General features: G+C 44.3%; 1 protein-coding gene across 2 annotated transcripts in view; it reads right to left on the bottom strand.

Annotated features, from left to right (window-relative positions):
* Window positions 1–22,879, bottom strand: part of NBAS (NBAS subunit of NRZ tethering complex) — a 352,219-nt gene that overhangs the window by 296,608 nt on the left and 32,732 nt on the right. For both annotated transcript variants that reach the window (XM_038758591.1, XM_038758650.1), the window contains exon 7: window positions 3,565–3,698. In XM_038758591.1, coding sequence (XP_038614519.1) covers window positions 3,565–3,698 — 134 coding nt within the window. The remainder of the gene's footprint in view (window positions 1–3,564; window positions 3,699–22,879) is intronic.

The following is a 22,879-nucleotide window of genomic DNA, read 5'->3' as shown; positions in this document are numbered from 1 at the left end:
TCAGGGCACTTTCCTGGATGCTATTTCGACCATTTCGGAATAAAAGAGGAATCGAAATGAAGTGTTTAAAATAGACAGAGGCTCGAAAAAGTTTAAATGAACATAAGGCAGAAGCCGGCCCCAGTTAACTCCTCTCCTCTTCGCTATTTGCCAAGAACCGTAACTCGTTACCGACTTGCCTGCCCATGTTCTCGCTCACCTGCTACTACAGCATCCATTCCGCCCAGGGAATGCTTGAGGGAAAGGGTATGTTGCCCCTAATTTAATACTGCTCCTCATGATCAGAAGTGCACCTTCTTCCATCACTACTACTTTTCCTCCTCTTTCATAATCCTGGTTCCGAGTCACCATCCCAACACTTACCCAACTGTCCGGTTAAAGAGGCTCCATTCCTACCATCTCCTATTTTCACTTATCCCACAGGACTGCTCATCTTTTTTTAACAACAACAAAATGAGCCTCCAAAACGGCAATCCCAAGCATCTGATCCTGCAACCATAATCATCCGGATTATAATAAATTGTAAAATTTAAAGCTCCTAAGAGATGCTTTAACCTAAGCTCATCAAACCAATGGAGAATGAGAAGCCAAAGAAAATCAAATTTCAAATGACGGAAAGCAGAGACTTCCCCATGACGGTGACTTCGTGGGTTATGATGGGTTTGAGAAGCAGCGTGGCTCAGTGGAAAAAGCCCGGGCTTTGGAGTCAGAGGTCATGGGTTCAAATCCCGGCTCCGCCAACTGTCAGCTGTGTGACTTTGGGAAAGTCACTTAACTTCTCTGGGCCTCAGTTCCCTCATCCGTAAAATGGAGATGAAGACTGTGAGCCCCCCGTGGGACAACCTGATCACCTTGTAAGCCCCCAGCACTTAGAACAGTGCTTTGCACATAGTAAGCGCTTAATAAATGCTATCGTTATTATTATTATTATTATTGTTTGGAAACACCCCACGGTAAAAATGAGTAAAGGAGTTGGCTCATTTTTTTACTCCTCTAACACCTTTTGCCCAACAGTTCTTTTTGGATTGTCAGCTCCTTGTGGGCATTAGAGAAGCAGCGTGGCTCAGTGGAAAGAGCCTGGGCTTTGGAGTCAGAGGTCATGGGTTCAAATTCCGGCTCCGCCAATTGTCAGCTGGGTGACTTTGGGCAACTCACTTAACTTCTCTGTGCCTCAGTTACCTCATCTGTAAAATGAGGATTAAGACTGTGAGCCTCACAACCTGATCACCTTGTATCCCCCCAGTGCTTAGAACAGTGCTTTGCATATAGTAAGCGCTTAACAAATACCATCATTATTATTATTATTATGCATGGTGCCTAGCAACTCTACTGGCTTGTTCTTTCCCAATCAAAATCAAATCAATAAAAGGTTTTTGAGTGCTTCAGTGTGCAAGGGACTGTACTAAGCACTTAGGAAGGTACAATATTAGAGCGATTCATTCACTCAATTGCAGCGCTTGGGAGAGTACAATAAACAGGCAGATACCCTGCCCACAATGAGTTTACAGTCTAGAGATGGTAGATACAATCCCTGCCCACAAGGATCTTATAGTCTGCAAGGGGAGACAGACATTAAAATAGAGTAGACATCAAGCGCATAGCGCAGTTAAGCATTAGATAAATACCACCGATCGACTGACTGAATGATTCAGACAAGTTTCTGTGCATAATATAGGTCAGTGACAAACATGATCGCGGGTGCTGCATTTGGAAGAGATTATGCTCTGAGCAAGTAAAACTCTGAACAAAACTGAAAAGGTGTCTCAGAGTTCATGCACTTTACTTTTAGAGATTACTGATGCTTCCTGCCCCAGTATGCATCCTCTCTAGAACCCAGATTAGTAGGGGCAGGACTTAACCAAAGTCCTGAACAAAGTCCTCAGTCCAAAACAGAATTTCTTATCTTCCCAACCAAAATCCGTCCTCCCCGTGGCCTTCCCATCGCCGTAGACAGCACCACCATTCCTGTCTCACAAGCCTTGACATTATCCTCAACTCATCTCTCTCATTCTCGCTTAGTACAGTGCCTTTCACATAATAAGCGCTTAACAAATACCATAATTATTATCATTCAGTCTGTCAATGAATCCTGTCAGTCACCCGACCTCAACCCCACCAAACTGTAAACTCACTGTGGGCAGGGAATGTCACTGTTTACTGTTGTATTGTGCTTTCCCAAGTGCTTAGTACAGTGCTCTGCATTCAGTAAGAGCTCAATTAATACAATTGAATGAATAAACCATCACCACATCACTAAAACCTGCCCTTTCCTCCCCATGCAAACTGCAACCAGGTTAATCCCATCAATTATCCTACCCTGTCTTGATGGCTGCATCCCTCCCTGCCTCCTGTCTCTCCCCACTCCGGTCCGTACTTCACTCTGCTGCCCAGATCATTTTTCTCCAAAACCGTTCAGGCCACGGTTCCCCACTCCTCAAGAACCTCCAGTGTTTTCTCATCCACCACCGCATCACACAGAAACTCCTCACCATCCGTTTTAAAGCCATCATCTTGCCCCTTCTTACCTCACCTCGCTGCTCTAATGCCGCTGTACCTTGATTTCATCATTCTCACCGCTAGCCTCTCGCCTACATCCTGCCTTTAACCTGGAATGCCCTCCCTCTTCACATCCAACTGACAATTCCCGTCCCCATCTTCAAAGCCTTTTTAAAAATCACATCGTCTCCGAGAGACTTTCCCTGACTAAGCCCTCATTTCCTCTTCTGGGACACCCCCGCACTTGGATTTGATCCCTCTATTAACCCCTCCCTCAGCCCCACAGTACTTATGCACATAACCGTAATTTATTCATTTATATTAATGTATGTCTCCGCCTCTAGACTGTAAACTCATGGTGGGCAGGGATCATTTCTACAAACTCTGTTATATTGTACTCTGTTATACTGTAACAGAGTTACAGTAACAGAGTAACTGTAACAGTAACAGAGTAACTGTAACAGTAACAGAGTAACAGTAACAGAGTAACTGTTATACTATACTCTGTTATACTGTACTCTCCCAAGCGCTTAGTACAGAAGCAGCGTGGCTGAGCAGCAGCGTGGCTCAGTGGAAAGAGCCCGGGCTTTGGAGTCAGAGGCCATGGGTTCGAATGCCGTCTCTGCCAATTGTCGGCTGTGTGACTTTGGGCAAGTCACTTTACATCTCTCTGCCTCAGCTACCTCATCTGTAAAATGGGGATTAAAACTGTGAGCCCTCTGTGGGACAACCTGATCACCCTGTAACCTCCCCAGCGCTTAGAACAGTGCTTTGCACATAGTAAGCGCTTAATAAATGTCATCATCATTATTATTATTATTATTACAGTGCTCTGCACACAGTAAATGCTCAAAAAATGATGGATCAATCCTGAATAACTGTTTTTATAAAATCCAACTGCAACGTTGCAATAAATGGACCTGCCCAGGTAATTACATTCATCTCGAAACGGCCAGCATACAAAACACTTGTTGCGAGTATCTGGTTCCATCAAAACAAGTCCATACAAGAAACATGCAGGGTTTTCCTCCCCCCTCAACTTTCAGGGTAGACAGTAAAGATCAATACCGGGGAAATGACAAAGAGTTCGCTGCCCATAAGGTCAAACACTCTCACGGTTCCTGTACTTTCGGCATAAGCGAGCAGGGTGCAGTCATAACTCCACGCCACACGTCTCCACTGTGGATTGGGATCCTTTGGAACTGTGACAAGAGGGAAAATGGCACATTTTAGCTCAAAGTAAAACCTTCCACTGAAAGATTCTACGTTAGTTTCATTAAGCGCTTCCACCTTCGATTATCTTCTTTAGGCATTTAAAAACTAACTTATGACAATAAGCAACAATAACCAATCAATCAATCAATCGTATTTATTGAGCGCTTACTGTGTGCAGAGCACTGGACTAAGCGCTTGGGAAGTACAAGTTGGCAACATATCGAGACGGTCCCTACCCAACAGTGGGCTCACAGTCTAGAAGGGGGAGACAGAGAACAAAACCAAACATATTAACAAAATAAAATAAATAGGATAGATATGTACAAGTAAAATAGAGTAATAAATATGAATCAATCAATCAACCGTATTTATTGAGTGCTTACTGTGTGCAGAGCACCGTAGTAGGCGCTTGGGAAGGACAAGTTGGCAACACATAGAGACGGTCCCTACCCAAAGGTGGGCTCACAGTCTAGAAGGGGGAGACAGAGAACAAAACCAAACATATTAACAAAATAAAATAAATAGGCTAGATATGTACAAGTAAAATAGAGTAATAAATATGAATCAATCAATCTTATTTATTGAGTGCTTACTGTGTGCAGAGCACTGTGCTAAGCACTTGGGAAGGACAAGTTGGCAACACATAGAGTCGGTCCCTACCCAAAGGTGGGCTCACAGTCTAGAAGGGGGAGACAGACAACAAAACATATTAACCAAATAAAATAAATAGAATAGATATGTACAAGTAAAATAAATAGAGTAATAAATATGAATCAATCAATCAATCGTATTTATTGAGCGCTTACTGTGTGCAGAGCACTTTACTAAGCGCGTGGGAAGTATAAGACCGGGGCCGCCGCTCCTCCTTCCCGCCGTCGACCCCCGGCCCACGTCCTCCCCCGGGCCCAGAATGCCCCCAATCCCTCTGCCCCTCCGCCAAGCTAGCTCTCTTCCTCCCTTCAAGGCCCTACTGAGAGCTCACCTCCTCCAGGAGGCCTTCCCAGACTGAGCCCCTTCCTTCCTCTCCACCTCCTTCCCTTCTCCATCCCCCCCACCTTGCTTCCTTCCTTTCCCCACAGCACCTGTATATATGTATATATGTTTGTACGAATTTATTACTCTATTTATTTTACTTGCACATATCTATTCTATTTATTTTATTTTGTTAGTATGTTTGGTTTTGTTCTCTGTCTCCCCCTTTTAGACTGTGAGCCCACTGTTGGGTAGGGACTGTCTCTATATGTTGCCAATTTGTACTTCCCAAGCGCTTAGTACAGTGCTCTGCACATAGTAAGCGCTCAATAAATACGATTGATGATGATGATAAGTTGGCAACATATGGAGACAGTCCCTACCCAACGGTGGGCTCACAGTCTAGAATCAATCAATCGTATTTATTAATACTTCACCTGCAGTAAAGTAAAACCAAACTTTATGTCGAGACGGCCATCAGAAAATACCATCTTCAAAAGTGGAGAATTGAAGCAGCATCAGCTTTTCATCCATTTGAGGACATAAGCCCCTTGCCCCTTCCAGATTGCAACTCTGACACACTGTGGTTCAGAAACGGAGGCAATGATAAGCCCCAAACAATTCTTGAAAGGGAGAAAGAGGGCACAAAAAGCCCAGTGTAAATTCCAACCTAATGTGCTATATATGAGTGCTGGGAAGCTAAAGGTACACTTCAAAAATACATCCAAGATATGTTCAGCGCAAAAAAGCCCAGTGTAAATTCCAACCTAATGTGCTATATATGAGTGCTGGGAAGCTAAAGGTACACTTTGAAAATATATTCAAGATATGTTTAGTACATTAGAAGTCAATCAATGGTGTTTATTGAGCACTTATAATAATAACAATGATAATGATGGCATTTATTAAGCACTTGCTATGTGCAAATCAATCAATCAATCAATCGTATTTATTGAGCGCTTACTATGTGCAGAGCACTGTACTAAGCGCTTGGGAAGTACAAATTGGCAACACATAGAGACAGTCCCTACCCAACAGTGGGCTCACAGTCTAAAAGGGGGAGACAGAGAACAAAACCAAACATACCAACAAAATAAAATAAATAGGATAGAAATGCACAAGCAAAATAAATAAATAAATAAATAAATAAATAAATAGAGTAATAAATATGTACAACCATATATACAGGTGCTGTGGGGAAGGGAAGGAGGTAAGATGGGGGGGATGGAGAGGGGGACGAGGAGGAGAGGAAGGAAGGGGCTCAGTCTGGGAAGGCCTCCTGGAGGAGGTGAGCTCTCAGTAGGGCCTTGAAGGGAGGAAGAGAGCTAGCTTGGCGGATGGGCAGAGGGAGGCAAAGCACCGTTCTAAGTGCTGGGGAGGTTACAGGGTGATCAGGTTGTCCCTCGGGGGGCTCACAGTCTTAACCCCAATTTTACAGATGAGGGAACTGAGGCACAGAGAAGTGAAGCGACTTGCCCAAAGTCACCCAGCTGACAATTGGCAGAGCCGGGGTTTGAACCCATGACCTCTGACTCCAAAGCCCGGGCTCTTTCCACTGAGCCACGCTGCCTCTCTATAGTGCTGATAGTGTTTGAGCAATGTACTAAGGGTTTGGGGGAGTACAATATAACAATAAAACAGAGTTGGTGGGCATAGTCCCTGCCCTCAATGAGCTTACAGTCTAGAGGAATACAGATGTCAAGGACTTGGGCATATAGCTAAGAGAACTGGGACAAACCCCCAGAGAGCTACACTAAAATGGGCCTCTCACCCACTGTTCTCCCCGCAGCCCTTCTCCATCAGGCCATCCCGGAGTCTCCGTCCTGACTCCAGAAAACGGGAATGACGGAAGCGGTGGGTGCTCGCATCCGTCCGCAAATTGCAGCATGCTGGGAAGGCTGGAGCTTCAGTGGTTCCTGGGGCTGGGATTACTGGACCGTTAGCCACAAGAAGCATGAAACTCTAACAATCAATTAATAGTATTTATTGAGCACTTACTGTGCGCAGAGCACCGTACTAAGCGCTCAGGCGAGTACAACAGAACAATATAATCAATCAATCGTATTTATTGAGCGCTTACTATGTGCAGAGCACTGTACTATACTGCACTGTATAACAGAGCCTAGACATAGCACTGACTGCATTTTTGCATTTATCCCTCGACTCATCTTTCAGGCTTGCTGGTGTTCTTATTTTTTTCATCTTTCCTTAGGTGTTGCTCCCCAATTCCAATCCCTCCCATTGCTTGATAATAATAATAATAATTGTGGTATTTGTGAAGTGAATAATTGTGGCATTTGTTAAGTGCTTACTATGTGCCAAGCACTGTTCTAAGCGCTGGGGAGGATACAAGGTAACGAGGTGGTCCCCCGTGGGGCTCACAGTCTTCATCCCCATTTTCCAGATGAGGGAACTGAGGCCCAGAGAAGTTAAGTGACTTGCCCAAAGTCACACAGCTGGCAAGCGGCGGAGCCGGAATTAGAACCCATGACCTCTGGCTCCCGAGCCCAGGCTCTTTCCATTGAGCCGCACTGCTTCTCAATGGACTGTGAGCCCCGGGGGGCCGGGGACCATTTCCAACTTTCACTGTATATTCTTTTCTTGGACTTAGAACAGTGTCTTGCAAAGGTAAGAAGTTTAATAAATATCACTAGTACTACGACTATGACCACTAAACTAGCATAAAGAACTCAATAAATTACAGCTTCAGGTCTTAGATTTTTCCCACTTAACACACCTCAGTAGGGCACAGAAACTTTTCCAAGAAAGAGAGCAGTATATGAGTAATATATAAACTTATATATGTACTTATAATATATATATCAGTAATAAATATACTTATATATACTTATAGTATACATATACTATACTACACTACATATTTATACTATAACCACACTGAAAAGCGGTGTGGTTCAGTAGAAAGAGCCCGGGCTTTGGAGTCAGAGGTCATGGGTTCAAATCCCAGCTCTGCCAATTGTCAGCTGTGTGACTTTGGCCAAGTCACTTCACTTCTCTGGGCCTCAGTTACCTCATCTGTCAAATGGGGATTAAGACTGTGAGCCCCCCATGGGACAACCTGATCACCTTGTAACCTCCCCAGGCTTCTAGACTGTGAGCCCACTGTTGGGTAGGGACCGTCTCTATGTGTTGCCAACTTGTACTTCCCAAGCGCTTAGTACAGTGCTCTGCACACAGTAAGCGCTCAATAAATACGATTGATTGGTTGATTAGAACAGTGCTTTGCACATAGTAAGTGCTTAATAAATGCCATCATCATCATCAATAGAGGAAGAATGTTTAAAAGTGCCTTTTATTAGGTGTAGGTGTTCGACTTAGCAGCATATTAGAAGTGGTAGTTGCCTATTGTTCTCTTGGTGCATTTCTAAGTTCATTACCTCAGATATGACAGTACCTAGCCAAAATGAGTACACCGATTTAAAATGCATATGCCCGTGACTAACTTGGAACTTCAACAGATCTCCCCGCCCGCCCAGGGGAACTGAGTACACAGAAAAGCACAATATTGCATCATTTTCGTGGCTCGAGTATGCAGGAGATTCTCTCTGAATAACGCTCACACACATGGACCCAATCTCACCGACAGCAGTGTGTGTGCCGTCCCGAGGCCAGCTCTATCCAAAGCATTTGCCTAGTGCAAGCCAAAAAGTGCCCTTCTAATCTTCCAACTTTACTGAATGGATCCCAAAGTAATCAATCAATCAATCAATCGCATTTATTGAGCACTTACTGTGTGCAGAGCACTGTACTAAGCGCTTGGGAAGTCCAAGTTGGCAACATATAGAGACAGTCCCTACCCAACAGTGGGCTCACAGTCGAAAAGGGGGAGACAGAGAACAAAACCAAACACACTAACAAAATAAAATAAATAGAATAGATATGTACAAGTAAAATAAATAAATAAATAAATAAATAGAATAATGCATATGTACAAACATATATACATATATACAGGTGCTGTGGGGAAGGGAAGGAGGTAAGAAGAGGTAAGAGGTAAGAAAAGGTAAGAAGGAGGTAAAAAGGAGGGAAGAAGTAAGTAACTGTAGGCAACTTATTTGAACTTACAGGCCTTACTGCTCCTCCACAGGTCCTAGGGGCCACTGTCCGCCCCTAGACTGTAAGCTCGTTGGGAGTAGGGAACCTGTCTGCCAACTCTGTTATACTATAATAATAATAATAATAATAGTAATGATGGCATTTGTAAAGCACTTACTATGTGCCAAGCACTGTTCTAAACGCTGGGCGGGGGGGGGAGAAATACAAGGTAATCAGGTTGTCCCACATGGGGCTCACAGTCTTCATCCCCATTTTACTGATGAAGGAACTGAGGCACAGAGAATAATAATAATAATAATGATGGCATTTATTAAGCTCTTACTATGTGCAAAGCACTGTTCTAAGCACTGGGCAGGTTACAAGGTGATCAGATTGTCCCACAGGGGCTCACAGTCTTCATCCCCATTTTACTGATGAAGGAACTGAGGCACAGAGAAGTGAAGTGACTTGCCCAAAGTCACAAAGCTGACAAGTGACGGATCCGGGATTTGAACCCATGACCTCTGACTCCAGAGCCCGGGCTCTTTCCACTGAGCCACGCTGCTTCTCTCTCCCGAGTGCTGAGTGTAGTGTACGAAACCCAGTGAGCACTCATTAAATATGATCGATTGATTGACTGATCATTGTCAAGGGCAGAATACTAGGCTGAAGCCTGTATACTCTTCTGCAATCAGTTGAGAAGATCTCACTGGCGCTATATTTTTTTCTTGATGGTATTTGTTAAGCACTTACTATGTGCCAGGCACTGGACAAAACCCTGAGGTAGATACAAGACAATCAGGTTGGACACAGTCCCTGACCCACGGGGGGCTCACAGTCTTAGTCCCCATTTTACAGATGAGGTAACTGAGGCACAGAGAAGTTAAGTGATTTGCTCAAGGTCACATGACTAAGCCCTCCTTTCCTCTTCTCCCACTCCCTTCTGTGTCACCTGACATGCTCCCTTTATTCTTCCCCCCCTCCCAGCCCCACAGCACTTACGTATATATATATATGTAATTTATTTATTTCTATTAATGTCTGTCTCCCCCTCTAAGCTCATTGTGACCAGGGAATGTGTCTGTTTATTGCTATATTGTACCCTCCCAAGAGCTTAGTACAGCGTTCTGCACTCAGTAAGCGCTAAAAAAATGGTTAAATTGAATGAATGAAAGAATGAACAAGAGGTGGAGTCAGGACTAGAACTCCGGTCCTCTGTCTCCCAGGCCTGTGCTCTTTCCACTAGGCCACACTGCTTCTCATTATTATTACTATCATCTCATCTTAATTACTATCATCTTACAGGAGCAGCGTGGCTCAGTGGAGAAGAGCACGGGCTTTGGAGTCAGAGGTCATGGGTTCGAATCCCGACTCCGCCACATGTCTGCTGTGTGACCTTGGGCAAGTCACTTAACTTCTCTGAGCCTCAGTTACCTCATCTGTAAAATGGGGATTGAGACTGTGAGCCCCATCTGGGACAACTTGATCACCTTGTATCCACCCCCAGCGCCTAGAACAGTGCTCTGCACATAGTCAGCGCTTAACAAATGCCGTCATTATTATTATTATCTTCTTGAGATGAGATAGTATTATCGACTACATCATCTTTCACCACTATCAACTACTATATTTTTTTTCTACAAAGAACACTCTAAAACTATGGAATTGAAGGCCCAAGGCTTACTGAGAAAGACAGAGATAGTATTATCGACTACATCATCTTTCACCACTATCAACTACTATATTTTTTTCTACAAAGAACACTCTAAAACTATGGAATTGAAGGCCCAAGGCTTACTGAGAAAGACGGAAGTGGGAAGGTCCGGACACGAAGATGAGGATTATGTCACTGACTTTTCCGTATTCCAGGCTTATCTTGGAACATCAGGCCTCGAGGAATTTGCAGTGTGAATTTCGCAAAGAGAATTTAGTTCATTCGATTCCATTTATTCAGCAATTTCTATTTGCACAGCACCATGCTAAACGCTTGGAAAGTACAATTCAGCGACAGATAGAGACAATCCCTACCCAACAACGGGTTCATTCGAATTCATTATTCCAAAAGAGTCTTCTGATCATTTCTCTGAATGTGTGTTTGGGTAGCTGACAGCAAAAGTTAACTACCGTTTTGCGAAAGCATGGCTATCGGTCAAGTAAAAAACAGATCATAGAAAAATAAATGCTTTCAAAAATGAAAAGCTTAATCAAGTGTGGACAGGAAGGTCTGTAAAGGGCAGCAAATCACGTCAAATGGGAAACTGAGCTGACTAAAACCAATCACTACAACCATCTTAAAACATCAAAAATAGAAAGCCATCTAGTGAATCAGCAGGGGCCCTTGACGATGATAGTGTCAGAGGAGCACTTGGGGGTGAAAATTGGGTGGTAAAAAAAGAATCTGCTTTTCGATCTTTCCGGAACAAAATTCTACAGAGGTTCATATACCCAAATTGTAACCAATTAACACAAACACTTTGAAGTTGTTTACAGGCCTTAGGGCTCCAGCCTCTGGATTGCTGCTGCTTGGTCCACCTGGAAATGGGAAGCCTATGCTGGTAAGAAACTAAATAAATGATATGTTTGTCAGATTACTCTGAATATGGAAACTGTAAATGTTCCCTTTTTCCTAAATCCTCAATCTGTCTAGTTTTTGTGCCTCTGAAACCAACTTTAAGGTTGGTAAAGCATATTTGGCAGCCCTTGCATAACATTACTCTTTTGTTCGAGAGGCGGGGAGAATTGCATCAAGTAAATTTCATTAAGAGTGGAAGCCCTGGTTTTCATTGTGAGGGATTTTTTTTAGCCATTCCTCCTAGAGGCTGTATACACGTGGGCTTCAGGATTTTTTCTAGTTCAAGCTAAACCACGATGAGTGTTAATCAATGGTTATTTATTGAGCGCTTACTATTTGCAGGGCACTGAACTAAGCCCTTGGAAGAGTGCAGTACAACAGTTAGTAGACACGTTCCCTGCCCACAATAAGCTTACAGAGTAGAGGGAAAGACAGATGTGAGCATGAAATATGAGAAAGAGAAGCAGCGTGGCTCAGTGGAAAGAGCACGGACTCGGGAGTCAGAGGTCATGGGTTCAAATCCCGGCTCCGCCAATTGTCAGCTGTGTGACTTTGGGCAAGTCACTTAACTTCTCTGGGCCTCAGTTACCTCATCTGTAAAATGGGGATGAAGACTGTGAGCCCCACGTGGGACAACCTGATCACCCTGTATCCTCCCCAGCGCTTAGAACAGTGCTTTGCGTGTTGTAAGCGCTTAACAAATGCCATTATTATTATGTATCTGAATGTATTCATCTGCCTAGTACAGTGCTCTGCACACAGTAAGCGCTCAATAAATGACTGATTGATTGATTGATAGTACAACGTTCTGCAGACAGTTGGTGCTCATTAAATACTGATGATTGTCAGCTGGATCCGAGGTTCTGGATCAAATTGGAGCAAAACCCCGAAGTTTTAGACCCAGCTGATAGCTGGCTGGAAACGAAGCATCACTTGAAAGGTCTGAAGGAACTTGGAAGGGAAGTTGAGGAACTTCGGGCCAAGACCTGTAATCAATCACCACGAAACTATGACAGTATCAGTCCAACAGCAAGCCCCCTCCCTGAGAAAGACTGCAGAGGTGACCCTGGGAATTATAAACCAGTGAATTTTATATTGCCAACTGGCAAACTGTTATGATAAATCAGGTTCAGTGAACACAGTCCGTTAGGGAAAAGGCAGCATCGGTTCCTAGGAGAGGAAATCACGGCTCGGTAATCTGTTGGAGTTTTTTGGAAGGGGATGATAAACATACGGACATGAGAAAAATGGAACTTTACCTTCAGATTTTTAACGAGTCTCTGACAAGGTTTCACCCCAAAGGCTTTAAAAGAAATCCAATAGGCAGGAACATTCTGCCCCTTCCTTCCTCTCCGCCTCATCCCCCTCTCCATCCCCCCCCGCATCTTACCTCCTTCCCTTCCCCACAGCACCTGTAGATATGTATATATGTTTGTACATATTTATTACTCTACTTATTTATTTATTTATTTACTTGTACATAGCTATTCTATTTATTTTATTTTGTTAGTATGTTTGGTTTTCTTCTCTGTCTCCCCCTTTTAGACTGTGAGCCCACTGTTGGGTAGGGACTGTCTCTATATGTTGCCAATTTGTACTTCCCAAGCGCTTAGTACAGTGCTCTGCACAAAGTAAGCGCTCAATAAATACGATTGATGATGACGATGATGATTCTATCATATAGAAAACTGGCTAACAGAAAACCAAAGACAGCGGCGTGGGGGAGGCTCGGTATCAGTTTGGGGGATGGATAAATATAAATAAGTGGGATCCCAGCGGGATTAGCACTGTAACTACTTTGATTTAACATTTTTATAAACCATCTGGAGCAAGTCCGTAGTGCAGCTCTCTCAGGTGGTGAAGTGCCATGCTAATGGAGATAAACCTTACAAAGAACTGAAGCTGAGAGGGCAGAAAAATGGTAAATTAGTTTCCATATGAGTAAGTGCAATGAAATCACTTCCGAAACAGCTTCAGTCACCATTCAGTGTCAACCGTTTCCTTGGGACCATCAGTTCAGAGTACGGCAGAGGCTAAAATGGTGAGCACTTCGATACTCACCCCGGCCCTTACAGATTTATGCATATATCTTTATACTTCCTTCCAGACAGCCCTTCTAGACTGTGAGCCCGTCGTTGGGTAGGGACCGTCTCTATTTGTTGCCGACTTGTACTTCCCAATCAATCAGTCAATCAATCAATCGTATTTATTGAGCGCTTACTATGTGCAGAGCACTGTACTAAGCGCTTGGGAAGTACAAATTGGCAACACATAGAGACAGTCCCTACCCAACAGTGGGCTCACAGTCTAAAAGGGGGAGACAGAGAACAAAACCAAACATACCAACAAAATAAAATAAATAGGATAGAAATGTACAAGTAAAATAAATAAATAAATAAATAGAGTAATAAATATGTACAACCATATAACCATACAACCATACAACCTTCCCAAGCACTTAATACAGTGCTCTGCACACAGTAAGCACTCAATAAATACGATTGAATGAATGAATGAATACTCTATTATTCATTATTACGAATTAATCTATTATATGTAATTTTTTTTAACATTGACTTTTGGGCAAGTCACCCAACTTCTCTGAGCCTCAGTTATCTCATCTGTAAAATGGGGATTGACTGAGAGCCCCACGTGGGACAACCTGATCATGTTATATCCCCCCCAGCGCTTAGAACAGTGCTTTGCACATAGTAAGCTCTTAACAAATGCCGTCATTATCATTATTATTAACATCTATCTTCCCCTGTAGACTGCAAGCGTCCATAGGCAGGGATCATGTCTACCAACTCTGCAGTGCTGTGCTTTCCCAAGCTCTTAATACAGACCTCTGCACTCGTAAGTGCTCAGTAAATACCATTCATTGCTTGATTTATAGGAATCGCCAGAAAAGGTACCAAAGAGAGAAAACAGTTTAATTCTCGACAAAACCTTCAAAAGACCAGCTCGGCCTACAGTGAACTATTTGGGGTCTGTGTTGCTTTAGGAAAGGCAAAACGGAAATAGAAGGCTAAAATGAACAAGGGGATAGGGCAGTTCGGATCAAAACGATACCGGAAAACGACTATTTTTTAGTAATCAAAGGCAGAGAGTGGACGTAACTGAGGTCCACAAAATCATGAAGGATTTGGAGGACACATGTGAAATGGTTAACCATGCTCCAGAATGCCAGAATTTGGGAGGGGGACCCACTGAACTTGAAAGCAGTAGGATCAAGACACACAAAAGGAAACCCCGCTTATCCTAATTCTCCGCTTGCGAAGCTGTGTGGCCTACTGGACAGATCACAGGCCTGAGAGTCAAAGGACCTGGGTTCTAATCCAGGCTCTGCCACGTGCCTGCTGTGCGACCTTGGGCAAATCACTTAACTTCTCTGTGTATAAGTTTCCTCAATTGTAAAATGAGAAATCAACCCCTGTTCTTCCTCCTACCTAGCTGACCTGCCCAGTGCTTAGAACCCTGTCTGATTCATTAATTCTAAGTGCTTAAATACAATAACTATGACCACCACAGGAAATTTGGCAGGCAGAAAATATCAACATGCTGGAGAGGTGTTTAGAGAACTATTTCGAAATTTAGAGAACTTAAAACAGATCTATTCCAGAATTCATGAGAGGGAATGCTAGACATCAGAAAAGATGATTATGAATGTCAGAAAGCTCACGGAGTATCTATATGTACACACGTTACATTCACAATGGGTTAAAGGGTAAATTGAGGGGTGTTAAAAAGTTGAACCTCCCATGATCGATCATTAAATAATATTTATTGAGCATTTTTTATGTGCAGAACACTGTACTAAGTGCTTGGGGAAAATGCAATATAATATTGATGATAATAATAATGATGATGATATTTGGTAAGGGCTTACTACGTGCCGGGAACTGTACTAAGCGCTGGGGTAGATACCAGAAGAAGAAGAAGCAGCGTGGCTCAGTGGAAAGAGCCCAGGCTTTGGAGTCAGGGGTCATGGGTTCAAATCCCGGCTCTGCCAATTGTCAGCTGTGTGACTTTGGGCAAGTCACTTAACTTCTCTGTGCCTCAGTGACCTCATCTGTAAAATGGGGATTAAGACTGTGAGCCCCTCATGGGACAACCTGATCACCTTGTAACCTCCCCAGTGCTTAGAACAGTGCTTTGCACATAGTAAGCACTTAATAAATGCCATTATTATTATTATTATTATCATACCATCAAATCAGGTTGGATACAGTCTCTGTCCCACATGGGGCTCACAATCTCAATCCCCATTTTGCAGATGAGGTAACTGAGGCCCAGAGAAGTGGTGACTTGCCCAAGATCACGGAGTCTACAATCTACCGGGGAGAAAACCATGAAAATATATAGGAAACAGGGGAAAGAGCAGAACAGTGCCTGGCACGTATTAAGAGCTTAACAAATATCATAGTTATTATAATTATTACTAGAAAATAAAAATATGTACCTAAGCCTTGTGGGGCTGGGGGGAGTATCAAAGTGCTTCAGAAGTACACAGCCAAGTTCAAAGCAGATGCAGAGGGGAAGGCAGATAAGGGAAATAAAGGGAGAAGCAGCATGGCCTAGTGGATAGAACACAGTGCATGGCACATAGTAAGCGCTTAACAAATGCCATCATTATTATTATTATTATTATTATTATTACCAAGGGCCCGGGAGTCAGAAGGACCTGGATTCCAGTCCCAGCTCCAATACCTCCCTGCTGTGTGACCTTGGGCAAGTCACTTTACTTCTGCAGGCCTCAGTTACCTCATCTATAAAATGGGGATTAGGCCTGAACCCGACGTGGGACAGGGACTGTTTCCAACCTGATTGTTTTGTATCTACCCCAGATCTGCGTGGCTCAGTGGAAAGAGCCCGGGCTTTGGAGTCAGAGTTCGTGGGTTCAAATCCCAGCTCCGCCAACTGTCAGCTGTGTGACTCTGGGCAAGTCACTTCACTTCTCTGGGCCTCAGTTACCTCATCTGTAAAATGGGGATTAAGACTGTGAGCCCCATGTGGGACAACCTGATCACCTTGTAACCTCCCCAGCAGCTTAGAACAGTGCTTTGCACATAGTAAGCGCTTAATAAATGCCATTATTATTATTATTATTATTACCCCAGATCTGCGTGGCTCAGTGGAAAGAGCCCGGGCTTTGGAGTCAGAGTTCATGGGTTCAAATCCCGGCTCCGCCAACCGTCAGCTGTGTGACTTCAATTCTCTGGGCCTCAGTTCCCTCATCTGTAAAATGGGGATTAAGACTGTGAGCCCCCCGTGGGACAGCCTGATCACCTTGCAACCTCCCCAGCGCTTAGAACAGTGCTTTGCACATAGTAAGCGCTTAATAAATGCCATTATTATTATTATTATTATTATCTTAGAACAGTGCCTGGTACATAGCACTCAACAAATACCATTTAAAGAAAAAAAAAAGGGCTTAGCCTGGGAGAGCTTCTTGAGGAGACGTGATTTTTCGGGAGGTTTTGAAAGCGGGGAGAGTGGTGGACTGCCAGACGCGAAGGGGGAGGAAAGGAGGAAAAAGGGAAGTGATGGTTATTAGACGAGATCAAGGTAGAGAGAATAAGTTGGTGTCAGTGGAGGGGGCAGGTTGGTTTTTATTAGGAAATCAGCAAGATTACGAGGAGTGAAAATGATAATGAGTAGACTGTAAAATAATTACGGGCAGGGAAAGTGTCTACTAATTCTGCTGTACTGTACTCTCCCAAGTGCTTAGTGCAGTTCTCTGCACACAGTAAGTGCTCAATAAATACCCTTGATTAAATGATTAAAGCTGATGCTAAGGATATCTATGGATAGACAACCACTGGACGTTTTTGAGGAGTGTGGAGAAATGGAATGAACAGTTTTTCAGCTATGGACTGGAGAAGTTAGAAGTAGGATGTAGGGATGTCAGCGATGCGGCTGATGCAGTAATCAAGGCGGGGAGAGATAAGTAATTGGGTCGGCGTGATAGCAGTTTGGATGGAGAGGAAAGGGCAGATTTTAGCAAAGGTGTGAAGGTAGGAGCAACAGGATTTGGTGCCAGAGTAAATATGTGGGTTAAATGTGAGCGTCGAGTCGAGGATAAGGCCAAGGATATGGGCTTGTGAAACAGGGAGGATGGTGGTGCTGTCTACAGCGTTTGTACAGATTTATTACTCTATTTTACCTGTACATATTTACTATTCTATTTATTTTATTAATGATGTGCATTTAGCTTTGTTCTGATGACGTGACACCTGTCCACGTTTTGTATTGTTGTCTGTCTCCCCCTTCTAGACTGTGAGCCCGTTGTTGGGTAGGGACTGTCTCTATATGTTGCCAACTTGGACTTCCCAAGCGCTTAGTACAGTGCTCTGCACACAGTAAGCGCTCAATAAATATGACTGAATGAATGAATGAATGAGTACAGTGAAAGGAAAGTCAGGAGAAGGGAAAGGGTTTAGGTGGGAATACAATAATAATAATTAATAATTACGGTATTTGTTAAGCTTACTATGTGCCAAGCACCATTCTAAGCACTGGGGTAGATACAAGGTAATCAAGCTGTCCCACTTGGGGCTCACAGTCTTAATCCCCATTCTTAATCCCCATTTTACAGATGAGGTAACTGAGGCACAGAGAAGTTAAGTGGCTTGTCCAAGGTCACACAGCAGACAAGTGGTGGAGTTGGGAATAGAACCCACATTCATTTCATTCATTCAACTGTATTTATTGAGCGCTTACTGTGTGCAGAGCACTGTACTAAGCGCTTGGGAAGCACAAGTCAGCAACATATAGAGACGGTCCCTACCCAACAACGGGCTCACAGTCTAGAAGGGGGTGACGGACAACAAAACAAAACAAGCGGAAAGGTGTCAAGTCGTCAGAACAAATAGAATTAAAGCTAAATGCGCATCATTAACAAAGTAGAATCGTAAATATGTACAAGTAAAATAGAGTCATAAATCTGTAAAAACATATATACAGGTGCTGTGGGGAGGGGGAAGAGGTAGGGCCAGGGGGATGGGGAGGAGGAGAGGAAGAAGGGGGCTCAGTCTGGGAAGGCCTCCTGGAGGAGGTGAGCTCTCAGTAGGAATTTGAAGGGAGGAAGAGAGCTAGCTTGACAGATGTGCAGAGGGAGGGCATTCCAGGCCAGGGGGAGGACATGGGCTGGGGGTCGACGGCGGGACAGGAGAGAACGAGGTACGGTGAGGAGGTTAGCAGCAGAGGAGCGGAGGGTGCGGGCTGGGCTGGCTCGTGCTCTTTCCACTAAGTCACGTTGCTTCTCAATATGAATATGAGGAGTTCTGTTTTGCACTTGCTAGGTTTGAGGTGTCAGCAAGACAGCCAGGTAAAGCTGTCCTCAGGGCGGGAGGAAATCTGAGACTGCATAGAAGGAGAGAGGTCAGGGCTGAACAGGTAGATTTGGGAATCATCCACTAAGAGATGAGAGTTAACGTCACGGGAGCAAGTCAGTTCTCCAAGGGAGTGGAGAACTGAAGGGGACCCATAGCTGAACCTTGACATTCCCCGAAGGTTAGAGGATGGGAGGCAGAGGGGGAACCAGTGCAAGAGACTACTGAGAAGGAGACGTCAGAGAGATGGGAGGAGAATCAGGAGAGGACGGTTTCCGTGAAGCCGAGGCCGGATAATGTTTCCGGGATCCACAGTGTCAAGGCAGCAGAAAGGTTGAGGAGCAGAAGTTGTTGATGGAAAAGCGATCATCGGATTTGCCAAAAAATTCTGTGGTGTGGGTGGACTCCAGGGGGTCAAGAAGAGACTTGGAGGAGAGGAGGTGGAGGGCACTGGGTGTAGACAATTTGCTCAGGGAGGAATGGTAGGAGGGAGATGGGGTGATAACTGCAGGGTGACATGGAGTCAAGGGAAGGGGTTTGGGGGGATTTTTTTAGGATAGGGATGTGTACGTATTCTTGAAAATAGTGGGGAAAGGATCCATTGGAAAGTGGGTTGTTGAAGATGAGGGGAAGGGAGGGAGCAATTGCTTTGATGAGGTGAGAAGGGACACAGGAGGGTGAGGAGACGATCCTCGATTAGGGTTTGGATATCCTGGAGGTTTGGGGACCGGCAGCTAGGGCCACTGTGGAGCAGGAAGGTCACCGCAAGGCCCAGCTGCCAAAGGACTCAGAGGCTCAGTGCTCTGCACACAGTAAGCGCTCAATAAATACGATTGATGAAGGGACAAAATTGGAATTTGGAACAACCCTGGAAAAGAGGGGAAGGCCGAGAAGAACGTGAGTCCATAAACACCTATGGAGAAGTACAGAGGATCCTGTAGGGGAAGTATCAGATCCAGGGAAAGGTGATCCGAACCAGATTTGTTTACACTATTGCCAAAGCGGCGAGGCTCATTGGAAAGAGCACAGGCTTGGGAGTCAGAGGTCACGGGTTCTAATCCCGGCTCCGCCACTTGTCAGCTGGGTGACTTTGGGCAAGTCACTTCACTTCTCTGGGCCTCAGTTCCCTCGGCTGGAAAATGGGGATTAAGTCTGTGAGCCCCACATGGAACAACCCAATTACCCTGTATCCCCCCCAGCGCTTAGAACAGGGCTTGACACAGAATAAGCACTTAACAAATACCATCATTATTATTATTATGTGAAGAAACTATTCGATATTCTCAAGATTACAGGTCTTGGCGTCTGCCTACGGTAGGAGCCAGAGGAGAAGCTCCAGATGGCCGGCCTCAGGGTGGGGGATGGAGGAGGCGGTAGGTCAGCCCCCGATGACCTCTACGCCTTCAGGGAGACCCCAAGCCGGTGGTAACAATAGGGGTGCAGGCTACTGAGGAGACTTCATCAGGGCCCTGCATTAAAAGAACGGGAGAAATGGACGGCTTCAGGATGCAGCAGAGGCCGAGCACGGTCTGGGAATTCCTAAAGAGACTCTGGGGGCTCTTCCGGCCAGGATTTTGGGTTGGGAATCCCTGGGACTGTCACGCCATTAAAGAATGGTCTGGACGAGCCAGTAGGCTGAGGCGGTCTTGCATGTTCCGTTGTTGGGTAGGGACTGTCTCTATACGTTGCCAACTTGTACTTCCCAAGCGCTTAGTACAGTGCTCTGCACACAGTAAGCGCTCATGAATGAATGAATATATGTTTAATTCCAGTCAGGACTTGGCATTTATAGGAATAAATGAGAATGACTTGACACCTGGCTGCCCCTCATCTGGACAAGCTAAAATTGGGGTTGGGAGAGTATCAGTGTCAGTAGTTCAAACAATCAATCAATCAATCAATTGTATTTATTGAGCGCTTACTGTGTGCAGAGCACTGTAGTAAGCGCTTGGGAAGTACAAGTTGGCAACATATAGAGACGGTCCCTACCCAACAGTGGGCTCACAGTCTAAAAGGGGGAAGACGGAGAAAGAAATAGAAGGCAGTAGGAGAAGAGGCATGTCTCTAAGGGTGGTCACTGTCTGGGTGGTAGGGACGGTGAAAAAGAAAACACCCGCCAACACCCACCCTCCCACTTTCTTCCTCTGTCACAGCGCTTAGTACAGTGCTCTGCACACAGCAAGCGCTCAATAAATACGATTGATCACTGGCACCCAACGATTCAGATGACAGAACAATGGAGAGGAACCCTTCCAAGTGCCATTTATCCCTCCTGAGAAGAAGCTTATGCTCTTTCCTAACTGTGCAAAGATAAAATACACTTTTACATGTTATCTTTACATCATTTTACTAGAAAGATGATAAATGGTTGAACAGAGCGTATAGCTTGGCGAACACAAACCTTATAAACAGAATGGGAGCCAAAACAAGAGGAATCTACAACTGTAACACTTTGAGACAGTAAATCTGTTGCAAAACAAGAACCGGGAATTTTTCAAGTAGCCAGTTGCAGTTGGAAAGATGCACATCTCCAAGAATATATTAGCAATGCTCTGTCCCTCTCTTTAGGCATACATGAAACATATGTAGGCTATTTAGCTTACTCTTATAATGGTGACATGCTGCATAGATAAATATCATTTCACAGACTATTAAAGGCAAAGAAAGTAATGCAACATTAAGGTTATAAATTCAAACAGAAGACGAAAGGTTCCATGTGTTGAGTAATGCATATCTGAAAAACAACAGTATGCGCATGACAAATATTGGCATAAGAATATCACGCATTAGCATTTGTGAGAAGATGCAACATACTTTAGAAACTTTCCAGGCTTAGCTGATCATAAATGAAGCCTATCGTGTTTGAATTTGACAAGATTTAAGAAGAGCATGGCTGATATAGATGAAAATATTAAGCCTATGGTTCTATATCAACCTTGCACTTGGATTTATTGCATATCCATAATCATTATTAACAATGATAATAATAATAATTGTGGTATTTATTGGGTGATTACTATGTGCCAGGGACCGTACTAAGTGCTGGGGTGGATACAAGCAAATCAGGTTGGACGGAGTCCCAGTACCCGCATGGGGCTCACAATCTTAATCCCCATTTTGCAGATGAGGGAACTGAGGCACAGAGAAGTGAAGTGCCTTGCCCAAAGTCACACGGCAGGCAAGTGCAGAGAGCCGGGATTAAAACCCACAACCTTCACTTTATTGTCTGTCTCTCCCTTTAGACTGCAAGCTCCTAATGGGCGGGGAATGTGCTAAATCTGCTGCATTATACTCTCCCAAGCGCTTAGTACAGTGCTCTGCACACAGTAAGAGAAGTTCATTAAATACCACTGACTGATTGATATGACTTAGCTTCCCCAAATCTCCTGAAAAGTCACCCTGAATTGCCTGCTGCTCCAAAACTGTCTTTTGGATCTTTTCGCATTTCAAATCCACCAGTGGTATTTATTGAGTTCTCACTACAGGCAGAGAACTTTACTAAGCACTTGGGGAGAGTATGAGAGAATTAGCAAACATGTTCCCTGTCCACAACGAGCCTACAAATCCGATCTCACCAGTGCTTTGGTGGTGGTAATAGCGGTAGTAACAGCATTTACTGAGCAACAATTGGGTGTGATGTACTGAACTGCGTGCTTCGAAAGAATAAAATGGAAAATCGCCTTATTCCTTGAATACAAGGAGTTTGCATTCGGACGGGAGAGACAGAATGAACAGTCTAATAGATGGTAATAGTGGTAGTAACAGCATTTACTGAGCAACAATTGGGTATAATGTACTGAACTGCGTGCTTCGAAAGAATAAAATGGAGAATCGCCTTATTCCTTAAATACACGGAGTTTGCATTCGGACGGGAGAGACAGAATGAACAGTCCACTAGATGGTAAGCTTCCTGAGGGCAGAGGTCGATGAATAGTCAATCTTTTGCATTCTCTTAGGTGCTCTGGGCTGTGCTCTGTACACAGTAAGCACTCAGAAACTAGTGGCAATCAACTGAATAGACGTACGTATCTAACAGCGGAGGATGAATAAGCAGCGTGGCTCAGTGGAAAGAGCCCGGGCTTTGGAGTCAGAGATCATGAGTTCAAATCCCGGCTCCGCCACTTGTCAGCTGGGTGACTTTGGGCAAGTCACTTCACTTCTCTGGGCCTCAGTTCCCTCATCTGCAAAAATGGGGATGAAGAGTGTGAGCCCCCCGTGGGACAACCTCATCACC

The sequence above is a fragment of the Tachyglossus aculeatus genome, chromosome 1, assembly GCF_015852505.1.
Source record: "Tachyglossus aculeatus isolate mTacAcu1 chromosome 1, mTacAcu1.pri, whole genome shotgun sequence".
Lineage (NCBI taxonomy): Eukaryota > Metazoa > Chordata > Mammalia > Monotremata > Tachyglossidae > Tachyglossus > Tachyglossus aculeatus.
The sequence above is the reverse complement of the archived record's forward strand: the minus strand, read 5'-3'. Positions and strand labels throughout refer to the sequence as shown.